The following is a 12,188-nucleotide window of genomic DNA, read 5'->3' as shown; positions in this document are numbered from 1 at the left end:
CCACAGTGGCCGGGGTGCCAGTAACTTCTTTTTGTGTTAGTGACAGTTTTTCATCTTCTACTAGTGAAGAAGGGCACGGTCAAGACTTTGCATATGCTTTGCAATACTTTCTGTCACCCGTACCCTCAGGGATTTCCTCCTTTGAACTAGAATCAGCAGCCTCCGCTATCCAATATCACGGACTCACGGCTTTCTAACAGTTGAGAATGATCTGCTTTTCAGATAATACCATCCAGTCGATTTTCTGCTGTTGCTGTTCCGTGCAGAAGCGGTAAGTCTTCTTCCGAGGGCAACTTCTTGGAAATTAATTCATTCCTTTTCTTTATTGTCTGTCGAGTCTCCACGTCTCTTTGTATCTGCTGTTGCCTCTGCCTGGGAAACCCTACTCCCATTTTCTGCCTGTTGAATGGCCATTCATTTAAAGCTAGCTATAGGTCAAATGTCAGGTCTGTGATGCTTCCTTGATCCTCTTGGATTTAGTTGCTCCTTCCATTGTGTTCCCAGAGCACGCGGCTTGGTTCTTTATTTAATACTTATTTCATGTATGCTATTTGTATATCTGTGTTTCACTCTGTAATTTTTACCTTTTAAGGGCAAGAATCCTGTCTTGTTTATTTGAGTATCTCCCCGAAACTATCAGTGTGTTTTACACTTTGGTGCCCAGCAAATGATGTATAAGGATAAAATCCAGCACACCATGATAATAATAAGAGCCAACATTTAATGGGAGTGTTCTACATGTCAGACTGTGCTAGGAAGTTTGCATATTTTAGCTCAAGTAACTCTCAAAACCACCCATGTTTTTTTTTTTTTTTTACAATCCCCATTATGCAGATGAGGAAATTGAGGCTTAGAGAGGTTAGATTGCTTACCCAAGGCCACACTGTGAAAATGGCAGATCTGGGATCTAAACTCATGTTCTTATCGCTACACCATGTCTACTTATAACAATAGATACCATCGAATGAGGTGATGCATGTAAAATGATAAACACTGTGCCTGACAGAGTAAGATCTTCATTATCATGATTATAATTGTACACCCTTAATATGCACCAGACTCCGTATTGGGCACATGATATGTGTTTTCTCAATTTTATTTCATAACAACTCTATACGCTCTTAGCATCTCTAGTTCCCAGATTTAAAAAATGAAGTTCTGAGAGGTAGTACCTTGTCCAAGGAAATGGAGTTTGGAAGTCTTCTAAAAAAAAAACAATAGGAAGGAGATTTTTCTACTAGTTTGTGATAATCTAGTAGATTCATAGATAACTTAAGTACAAATAATCATTTGTAACATGATTATTTTTCAATGTCAGACAAGTGAGGACACAAATAAGCCTTAGCAAAGATGAAGAACTTTCAGAAAAATACACGCAGCGTCGCAGACCATGGTTCAGTGAATTGCCAAGTAAGAAGCAAGTGAGTATCGTTTTGATGGGGGTGAAGGGGTAGAGGACGGTGGCATTTTTAGGGTCTGAGCCTCATGAGGTACCATTTGCTGCCATGCCCAGAACCTAGTATCGTGGTTGGCACATAATGAGTTCTCAGTAAACATTTAGTGAATCGATGTCCTAGAAGAAAGTGAAAGACAAAAACCAACCAACCAACCAACAAACAAAAACAGTTAAAATAGACTACTCTGCTATATTTTGGCAGAACTGAAATTGGGAAAAAATGTATTCTGGCTACTGCCATTTTGAGGCCAGGATTAATTTTCAGTTCAGTGGCGGAGAATCAGTTTTCTTGGGAAGTGTGATAAACCCAAACACAAGCTTACAGCACACGAAAGGGAAGAGCGGTTTTTCTTTTTCCAAGAGAGAAAAATCCTTGAAGTGAAACTATTAAGGAGGAAATAAAATTTTAAGAATTGTGACATGAAAAAAATTCAGTGCAATGCTGGCAAGAGAATTGGTGATCTTGAGAATTTACAAAATGTTGAGTGTGTTGCTGGATCTGGAAGTTGTTCTATAGTTAGTCATTTCCTACGTTTATCCCACCTGGGCTTCTGCTTTGGTGCAGCTGGCTGGGAGAAGTGAGGGGGCAGGCAAATATGCTCTATCCCAATTCTTTTTTAGTACGATCACTAAAACAATAGCACAACGACTCACTCTTTAGTTTTTACAGTCCAACAGGGGCCGAGTGCAGCCATCAAAACGCAAGCCGCTGCCTCCCCTCCCAGCCTCTGAGTTTGCTGAAGAGAAGATCCAAGTCAAGGCACTGTATGATTTCCTGCCCAGAGAGCCCTGTGATTTAGCCTTAAAGAGGGCAGAGGAATACCTGATCTTGGAGAAGTGTAATCCTCACTGGTGGAAGGCAAGAGACCGCTTGGGGTAAGACTGATGGCTTAGTCTTTACCAAATCTCTCATCTATCATTCTCTGAAGACTTCTGAAGCATGACATAGACTCCGTTTAGTGGCTCATTTAATCCAGGTTTATAACTCTTCCTCGTAAATGAAACAGAAGCTGTTCCCACACCTCCCCATCTGTATGAAAGAGCATTATAGCACCATGATTTCAGGCAGACTCTCCAAACTAGGTACATGTGGCTTTATATCCTGATGTTGCCGTGTACTGTTGTGTGTCCTTGGGCAAGTCACTTACCCTCTCTGTTTCCCTCCCTCCCTCCCTCCCTCCCTCCCTCCCTCCCTCCTTTCCTTCCTTTCTCTCTTTCTTCTCAGTTATAATTGACATATAACATTATATTAGTTTTAAGTATACAACATAATGATTCAATATTTGTATATATTGTGAAATACTCACTACAAGTCTAGTTAACATTCATCACCATACATAGTTACAAATTTTTTTTCTTGTGATGGGAACTTTTACGAACTTTTATTTATTCTCTTAGCAACTTTCAAACATGCAATACGGTACTATTAACTACAGTCACCATTCTATACATTATATCCCCAAGACATATTTATTCTGTAATGGGAGTTTTATACCTTCTGATCCCCTTCACCCACTTCACCCCCACCCACCCCTGCTTCTGGCAACTGCTAATCTGTTCTTTCTATCTATGAGCTTGTTTGTTTGTTTCTTCAATTTTTCATTTTTTAAAAGAGTTCACATGTAAGTGAGACCATATAGTATTTGTCTTTGTCTGACTTACTTCACTTGGCATAGTGCTCTCCAGGTCCATCCATGTTGTTGTAAATGACAAGATTTTCTTCTTTGTATGGCTGAATAATATTCCATTGTAGAGATATATACCACATTTTCTTTATCCACTCATCCATCAGTGGATACTTAGGTTGTTTCCACATCTTGGCTATTGTAAATAGTGCTGCAATGAACATGGGGGTGCGTATATCTTTTTGAGTTAGTGTTTTCATTTTCTTCAGACAAATACCTAGAAGCAGAATTGCTGGATCATATGGTAGTTCTATTTTTAATGAATTTTTGTTTCTTTATTTGTAAAATGGGAATGATAGTTCCTACCATACAAGTTCTTATTCTAATTTATGCTTTCTTTGGCAATTTGAATTTTTTTCCTGTTAAGCTCTAAGATAGAAACAGAAACAGTGTCTTATTCATTTTCATATTTCTACAATGACTAGTTTTGGAAGTAAACATTGCAATAGTTTCTGAATTAAATTGGAAAGAAAAAAGACCCTGGGATGCAATAAGACTTCTTTGTGTCAGTTGCAATAGATTGCTAACGCCAGACTGGAGTCCTGGGTAGAGCAGAATTCTGAGGAGTATGTGAGCTTTCTGGGAGAGAATGCTGGCATTGATTTCTGATCCTTGTCAAGATTTGGAGATTATAAGTGTCTAAGCATCAGAAGTACATACATACCTCTTTATTTATATTCTCCTGATGATTTGGCTGTGTTACCAGTTCTTGATTGAGTCTCAACATGTGATGGAGACTTTTCAGTGGGAAAAGAGGTATGATGTCCCAGTGATCACAGTAAGCTAGTAGGTTCAGGGCTGTGTAATTAGCTACTGCTGCAGGTGGCCTATTGGCATGACTTAGACTTAAAGAGAAACAACAACAATTTTTTTTTTTTAAACATCTTTATTGAAGTATAATTGCTTTACAATGGTGTGTTAGCTTCTCCTTTATAACAAAGTGAATCAGTTATACATATACATATGTTCCCATATCTCTTCCCTCTTGCATCTCCCTCCCTCCCACCCTCCCTATCCCACCCCTCTAGGTGGTCACAAAGCACCGAGCTGATCTCCCTGTGCTATGCGGCTGCTTCCCACTAGCTATCTATTTTACATTTGGTAGTGTATATATGTCCATGACACTCTCTCACCCTGTCACATCTCACCCCTCCCCCTCCCCCTATCCTCAAGTCCATTCTCTAGTAGGTCTGTGTCTTTATTCCCATCTTGCACTAGGTTCTTCATGACCTTTTTTTTTTTTTTCCTTAGATTCCATATATATGTGTTAGCATACTGTATTTCTTTTTCTCTTTCTGACTTACTTCACTCTGTATGACAGACTCTAACTCCATCCACCTCATTACAAACACCTCCATTTCATTTCTTTTTATGGCTGAGTAATATTCCATTGTATATATGTGCCACATCTTCTTTATCCATTCATCCAATGGTGGACACCTAGGTTGCTTCCATGTCCTGGCTATTGTAAACAGAGCTGCAATGAATATTTTGGTACATGACTCTTTCTGAATTATGGTTTTCTCAGGGTATATGCCCAGTAGTGGGATTGCTGGGTCGTATGGTAGTTCTATTTTTAGTTTTTTAAGGAACCTCCATACTGTTCTCCATAGTGGCTGTATCAATTTACATTCCCACCAACAGTGCAAGAGTGTTCCCTTTTCTCCACACCCTCTCCAGCATTTATTGTTTCTAGATTTTTTGATGATGGCCATTCTGACCGGTGTGAGATGATACCTCATTGTAGTTTTGATTTGCATTTCTCTAATGATTAATGATGTTGAGCATTCTTTCATGTGTCTGTTGGCAATCTGTATATCTTCTTTGGAGAAATGTCTATTTAGGTCTTCTGCCCATTTTTGGATTGGGTTGTTTGTTTTTTTGTTATTGAGCTGCATGAGCTGCTTGTAAATCTTGGAGATTAATCCTTTGTCCGTTGCTTCATTTGCAAATATTTTCTCCCATTCTGAGGGTTGTCTTTTGGTCTTGTTTATGGTTTCCTTTGCTGTGCAAAAGCTTTTAAGTTTCATTAGGTCCCATTTGTTTATTTGTGTTTTTATTTCCATTTCTCTAGGAGCTGGGTCAAAAAGGATCTTGCTGTGATTTATGTCATAGAGTGTTCTGCCTATGTTTTCCTCTAAGAGTTTGATAGTGTCTGGCCTTACACTTAGGTCTTTAATCCATTTTGAGTTTAGTTTTGTGTATGGTGTCAGGGAGTGTTCTAATTTCATACTTTTACATGTACCTGTCCAATTTTCCCAGCACCACTTATTGAAGAGGCTGTCTTTTCTCCACTGTATATGCTTGCCTCCTTTATCAAAGATAAGGTGACCATATGTGCGTGGGCTTATCTCTGGGCTTTCTATCCTGTTCCATTGATCTATATTTCTGTTTTTGTGCCAGTACCAAACTGTCTTGATTACTGTAGCTTTGTAATATAGTCTGAAGTCAGGGAGCCTGATTCCTCCAGCTCCATTTTTCGTTCTCAAGATTGCTTTGGCTATTCGGGGTCTTTTGTGTTTCCATACAAATTGTGAAATTTTTTGTTCTAGTTCTGTGAAAAATGCCAGTGGTAGTTTGATAGGGATTGCATTGAATCTGTAGATTGCTTTGGGTAGCAGAGTCATTTTCACAATGTTGATTCTTCCAATCCAAGAACATGGTATATCTCTCCATCTGTTTGTATCATCTTTAATTTCTTTCATCAGTGTCCTATAATTTTCTGCATACAGGTCTTTTGTCTCCTTAGGTAGGTTTATTCCTAGATATTTTATTCTTTTTGTTGCAATGGTAAACAGGAGTGTTTTCTTAATTTCACTTTCAGATTTTTCATCATTAGTATACAGGAATGCAAGAGATTTCTGTGCATTAATTTTGTATCCTGCTACTTTACCAAATTCATTGATTAGCTCTAGTAGTTTTCTGGTAGCATCTTTAGGATTCTCTATGTATAGTATCATGTCATCTGCAAACAGTGACAGCTTTACTTCTTCTTTTCCAATTTGGATTCCTTTTATTTCTTTTTCTTCTCTGATTGCTGTGGCTAACACTTCCAAAACTATGTTGAATAATAGTGGTGAGAGTGGGCAACCTTGTCTTGTTCCTGATCTTAGTGGAAATGGTTTCAGTTTTTCACCATTGAGGACGATATTGGCTGTGGGTTTGTCATATACGGCCTTTATTATGTTGAGGAAAGTTCCCTCTATGCCTACTTTCTGCAGGACTTTTATCATAAATGGGTGTTGAATTTTGTCGAAAGCTTTCTCTGCATCTATTGAGATGATCATATGGTTTTTCTCCTTCAATTTGTTAATATGATGTATCATGTTGATTGATTTGCGTATATTGAAGAATCCTTGCATTCCTGGAATAAACCCCACTTGATCATGGTGTATAATCCTTTTAATGTGCTGTTGGATTCTGTTTGCTAGTATTTTGTTGAGGATTTTTGCATCTATGTTCATCAGTGATATTGGCCTGTAGTTTTCTTTCTTTGTGACATCTTTGTCTGGTTTTGGTATCAGGGTGATGGTGGCCTCATAGAATGAGTTGGGGAGTGTTCCTCCCTCTGCAATATTTTGGAAGAGTTTGAGAAGGATAGGTGTTAGCTCTTCTCTAAATGTTTGATAGAATTCGCCTGTGAAGCCATCTGGTCCTGGGCTTTTGTGTGTTGGAAGATTTTTAATCACAGTTTCAATTTCAGTGCTTGTGATTGGTCTGTTCATATTTTCTATTTCTTCCTGGTTCAGTCTTGGCAGGTTGTGCATTTCTAAGAATCTGTCCATTTCTTCCAGGTTGTCCATTTTATTGGCATAGAGTTGCTTGTAGTAATCTCTCATGATCGCTTGTATTTCTGCAGTGTCAGTGGTTACTTCTCCTTTTTCATTTCTAATTCTATTGATTTGAGTCTTCTCCCTTTTTCTCTTGATGAGTCTGGCTAATGGTTTATCAATTTTGTTTATCTTCTCAAAGAACCAGCTTTTAGTTTCATTGATTTTTGCTATTGTTTCCTTCATTTCTTTTTCATTTATTTCTGATCTGATCTTTATGATTTCTTTCCTTCTGCTAGCTTTGGGGTTTTTTTGTTCTTCTTTCTCTAATTGCTTTAGGTGCAAGGTTAGGTTATTTATTCGAGATGTTTCCTGTTTCTTGATGTAGGCTTGTATTGCTATAAACTTCCCTCTTAGAACTGCTTTTGCTGCATCCCATAGGTTTTGGATCGTCGTGTCTCCATTGTCATTTGTTTCTAGGTATTTTTTGATTTCCCCTTTGATTTCTTCAGTGATCACTTCGTTATTAAGTAGTGTATTGTGTAGCCTCCATGTGTTTGTATTTTTTACAGATCTTTTCCTGTAATTGATATCTAGTCTCATAGCATTGTGGTCGGAAAAGATACTTGATACGATTTCAATTTTTTTAAATTTACCAAGGCTTGATTTGTGACCCAAGATGTGATCTATCCTGGAGAATGTTCCATGAGCACTTGAGAAAAATGTGTATTCTGAACAACAACAATTTTTAACTTCGAAGTTAATAACTGAATATAGTTTTTTTTTTTTTAGTATTCAAACATGATAAATAGTACCCAAATTCTGCTTTGCCACACCTCCAAACCCAGTCTCTTTCCCAAAAGGAAGCACCATTATTCATTTAGTGAGTACTTGTCCAGATCATTCTCAATGCACTCTCATGCACATATTGAAACATATGGTATTGTTTGCAGATATAATTTACCTAAATCTGACCATACTTTATGCATCGCTCTGCAACTTGCTTGTATTCCTCAATAGCATGTCTTGGAGATCTTTTCATAATTTTAAATTTCAGATTTCATTGGCGAAGGTATAGGAAAAGAGAAACCCCTCCCTTGCCGATGAGTGTATAAATTGGTACATTTCCCTTCAACAGCAATTTACTGTACCTACTGAAAGATGCACATACTCCGTGACCCAGCAGTTTCCCTGCTTAGTATCTGTCTTAGAGAAATACTTTTACTTGTACACAAGAAGGCATGTTCAAGTATTTCTTTCCAGCTTTGCTGTAATAGGGGCGTGGCTAAACTAGAATATCTATTCTGTGGAATACTCTGTGGCAATTAAAAAGAATTAAGTCAATATCTTTGTAATTGGTATGTTTTCAATCTAGTCACTACGATGTCCCAGTGATCACGTAAGTACACCTTTTCCTCTTTGCAAAGATTTTTGTCAGAAAACATCTTAAACTGTTCACATCATAAGTCAGAAACTTAGTATTTATCATGCAGAGATTTTAGTTGAAATGAAAAAACTTTTCTTTCTTCTTTCAACAATTTAATTAGTCAAATGAATTCGATTTTCCCCTGCATCCTTGAGGTTTTTAAAAGGATTTTTGCCACAATAATGCCACAGATGTGCCAAGCATTTTGATTTTTGCTTTGTCTTTGTAGGAATGAAGGCTTAATTCCAAGCAACTATGTGACTGAAAACAAACCAACCAACTTAGAAATATATGAGTAAGTGTCCTCCAAAGTATGTCCTATGGTTAATCTATGAAAATTATGTACATTTGGGCAGCTTATAAGTATACATAGCGTTTTTGGTCTGTAAGACCAAAGTAAAGAAAAGAAAGTAACACTGTTGGCAGCTTTAGCCTAAGAGATCTTTGACCCTTATAATGGTTGATTCAGAAACTTCTTTTTCTTAAAATCACTTTTGTTTTGTACGGCCAATTGAAAAAATTTTTAACAATGACAATGTGAAACCAAACACTCATCTTGCACTTGTTTTAATGCATGTCCTAAATGGAAAAGTTATTATTTAAAAAATGGGGACTTCCCTGGCGGTCCAGTGGTTAAGACTCTGCACTTACACTGCAAGGGGCATGGGTTTGATCCCTGGTTAGGGTACTAAGATCCCTCATGCCGTGCAGCGTGGCCAAAAAATTTTAAAAAATTAAAAATGGCATTAATTGTGCATAAATGAAATTAGACTTACTATATAGACACATTACTGTATTTGGCTCATGTTTTAGAAATCAATGAAGATGAGAAGTAGGCTAATGTTGTAGTTTGGAAGAACTTTTGGTACGTTACTAGAGTTCTGCTTAGAAATACATTCTTGTTACCCTTATAGATTTAGAAGATGGAAATCTTAGCAATCACTCTGCAGATCATTCTGCCCCTCATTCTGCAGATCAGAAACTAAGGTTGAGATATTAAATTTATTTATTTTTATTTATTTTTGGCTGCATTGGGTCTTTGTTGCTGTGCGAGGGCTTTCTCTAGTTGCGGGGAGGGAAGGAGCGGGCTACTCTTCGTTGTGCGCGGGCTTCTCACTGTGGTGGCTTCTCCTGTTGCAGAGCACGGGCTGTAGGCGCACGGGCTCTAGAGAGCAGGCTCAGTAGTTGTGGTGTAGGGGCCCAGTTGCTCCGTAGCATGTGGGATCTTCCTGGACCAGGGCTCGAACCCGTCTTGAACTGTGAAATGAACAGGGAAGGCATTTACAGTTTGGTCCACCTTGCCTAGTATTACAGGTGTACCACATTCATAGATACTTCAGTCCTCCAGTCAATTTATTTGTTCAGTCTTTTCTATTGTGCACTTAGGATGTACCAGATGTTAGCTGTTCCAGGCCTTGGAAACACAATACAGAATACACAGAAGCAGTCCCTGCCTTCGCGCAACTTACAGCTTCATGGGAAAATAGACATTAAACAACCCCGAATTCACAAATAAATATATCATTTTAAATTGTGATATTATGAAGGAACAGTATGGGGCACAGGGAGAGGGAAGGGGATATAATTTAAATGAGCGTGTTGGGTGGGGAAGACCTTTCTGAGGAAGTGACTTGAGGCCTAAAGGGGGCAGGAGGGAGTTAGGGGCCGAGGGGAGAAGGAATGCTGTGTCCACATGGGCTTCTGACATTTCGGGGGAACCTTTATTCAGAGAAATATTTATGGCTACTTTGGTTTGAAATTAATATCCAAATTATCAACATTACAACGTAAAACCCTGGTTTTCAGTAAGCCTTCAGATTTAACTTGTAAGTCTTGATATACTACGCATATATCTAAAAAAATTAAGAACAATCACCTTAATTCATACTCAACATACGAAATGTCTTTAAACGATCCATCCTATTTATAAGCTCAGTTAATTAAATTTCTGGGACCATCTAACTTGCATTGATAAACTGAATAAATTCAGTTTTCTTTTTAAGTATTATACTTCACATGCCTGACAGGGCAAATTTGCAATTGTAATAGCCCTTTATAAGTCCTTACATGATCCTGGTAGTGTAATAAGTTAAACAGATATATGTGGTAAATCGAGTTCTCTTAACCATATGAATGTCATTTAAAAAATTGGTTAAATTCCCTCAAACTTCAAATAACAAGTTTAAGATTAATTATAAATTTTAAATCAAAGACAAAAACCTGATATGCCACATTCTCTTAAAATTATAGATATTTTAAATAGCAAACATTGATTATCCTGAGCTATGGAAATATGAGTCTGATTTATCTAATTGTCTCTACACTGAGTGCTTAACCTTCTCAGGGTTAGAAAGTCACTAAGTGAAGCAGATTCACTAAGTGAAGTGCTTAACCTTCTCAGATCTAATAGGGTTTCTAGGGCTAAAACTCAAGACCACAATACTGTTACTTATTGATCAGAAATCTAAGACTGGCACATGGGAGGCTTACATATATATAAGATGGTTGTACTCAACCACAGTTGGACGTACTGTGAGTCCAATCCTGGTGAGTTTGAGCCAGGATTTTTTTTAATATGTCAATAGAAGGCCCACCACAATCCTGTGTATTGGGGCTTCCGTTGAAATCATTCAATATTAGTTTGTTTTTTTTTTAATTTATTTTTATTTATTTATTTTTGGCTGTGTTGGGTCTTCATTTCTGTGCGAGGGCTTTCTCTAGTTGTGGCAAGCGGGGGCCACTCTTCATCGCGGTGCGCGGGCCTCTCACCATCGCGGCCTCTCTTGTTGCGGAGCACAGGCTCCAGACACGCAGGCTCAGTAGTTGTGGCTCACGGGCCCAGTTGCTCCGTGGCATGTGGGATCTTCCCAGACCAGGGCTCGAACCCGTGTCCCCTGCATTAGCAGGCAGATTCTTAACCACTGCGCCACCAGGGAAGCCCTAGTTTTTTTTTTTAATTTTTTAAAAATGTATTTACTATTTATTTATTTTTGGCTGCGTTGGGTCTTCATTGCTGTGCGTGGGCTTTCTCTAGTTGCGGCGAGCGGGGGCTGCTCTTTGTTGCAGTGAGCAGGCTTCTCATTGCGGTGGTTTCTCTTGTTGCGGACCATGGGCTCTAGGTGTGTGGGCTTCAGCAGTTGTGGCTCACAGGCTGTAGAGCACAGGCTCAGTTGTGGCACACGGGCTTAGTTGCTCCACAGCATGTGGGATCTTCCCAGACCAGAGCTCGAACCTGTGTCCCCTGCATTGGCAGGTGGATTCTTAACCACTGTGCCACCAGGGAAGTCCCTCACTATTAGTTTTATAATCAGTGTTGTCTCAGTAAAGGAGTTACAGCCTTACCTATTTGAAAAAAGCAAAACAGAACAAAAACTCTTCTGACTTTTACCAACTGATTTAAAGAGATGAAATTCTTAAATACCATGCTCCTACCTCCTCTAAATTGCATTCATCCTATCTTTTCCTGCCTTACATATATCATTATAATAATGCAGATGGAATTCTGCATTATTTTAAAGGGTCTTAAATTCATCATATACTTCTATCTGGCTCTTTTGTTACTACTTTGAAGTCATTCTAAGTATGACTTCCACATGGATGGATTTTTAATTTATATTTAGTCAAAATTAATATATTTATTTTATTTATCACTATAATAAATAAGTACAAAGCAACAAAATTAACACCAACACAATAGCAGGTAAAAAACATTATTTAGAAAAAAATCAATTTATGTTAATCTCTCCCCTTTTGAGTATCATTATGCAGTCTTGGCTTTTTACAGCTTCAGTTATTTCAGTGAGCTATAATCATCATTTTCCTTTTAGCACCCATATTTCAGAACTTAGCCA

At 38.2% G+C, this 12,188-nt stretch overlaps 1 protein-coding gene across 1 annotated transcript in view; it reads left to right on the top strand.

Annotated features, from left to right (window-relative positions):
* Positions 1-206: 206 nt before the first annotated feature.
* TXK (TXK tyrosine kinase) overlaps positions 207-12,188 on the top strand; it is a 50,909-nt gene continuing 38,927 nt past the window's right edge. Inside the window, exons 1-4 of the mRNA XM_061191375.1 lie at positions 207-271; positions 1,319-1,421; positions 2,127-2,332; positions 8,567-8,632. Coding sequence (XP_061047358.1) covers positions 207-271; positions 1,319-1,421; positions 2,127-2,332; positions 8,567-8,632 — 440 coding nt within the window. The remainder of the gene's footprint in view (positions 272-1,318; positions 1,422-2,126; positions 2,333-8,566; positions 8,633-12,188) is intronic.

The sequence above is a fragment of the Eubalaena glacialis genome, chromosome 5 (genome assembly GCF_028564815.1).
Source record: "Eubalaena glacialis isolate mEubGla1 chromosome 5, mEubGla1.1.hap2.+ XY, whole genome shotgun sequence".
NCBI lineage: Eukaryota > Metazoa > Chordata > Mammalia > Artiodactyla > Balaenidae > Eubalaena > Eubalaena glacialis.
This window is presented reverse-complemented; position numbering and strand designations above follow the sequence as displayed.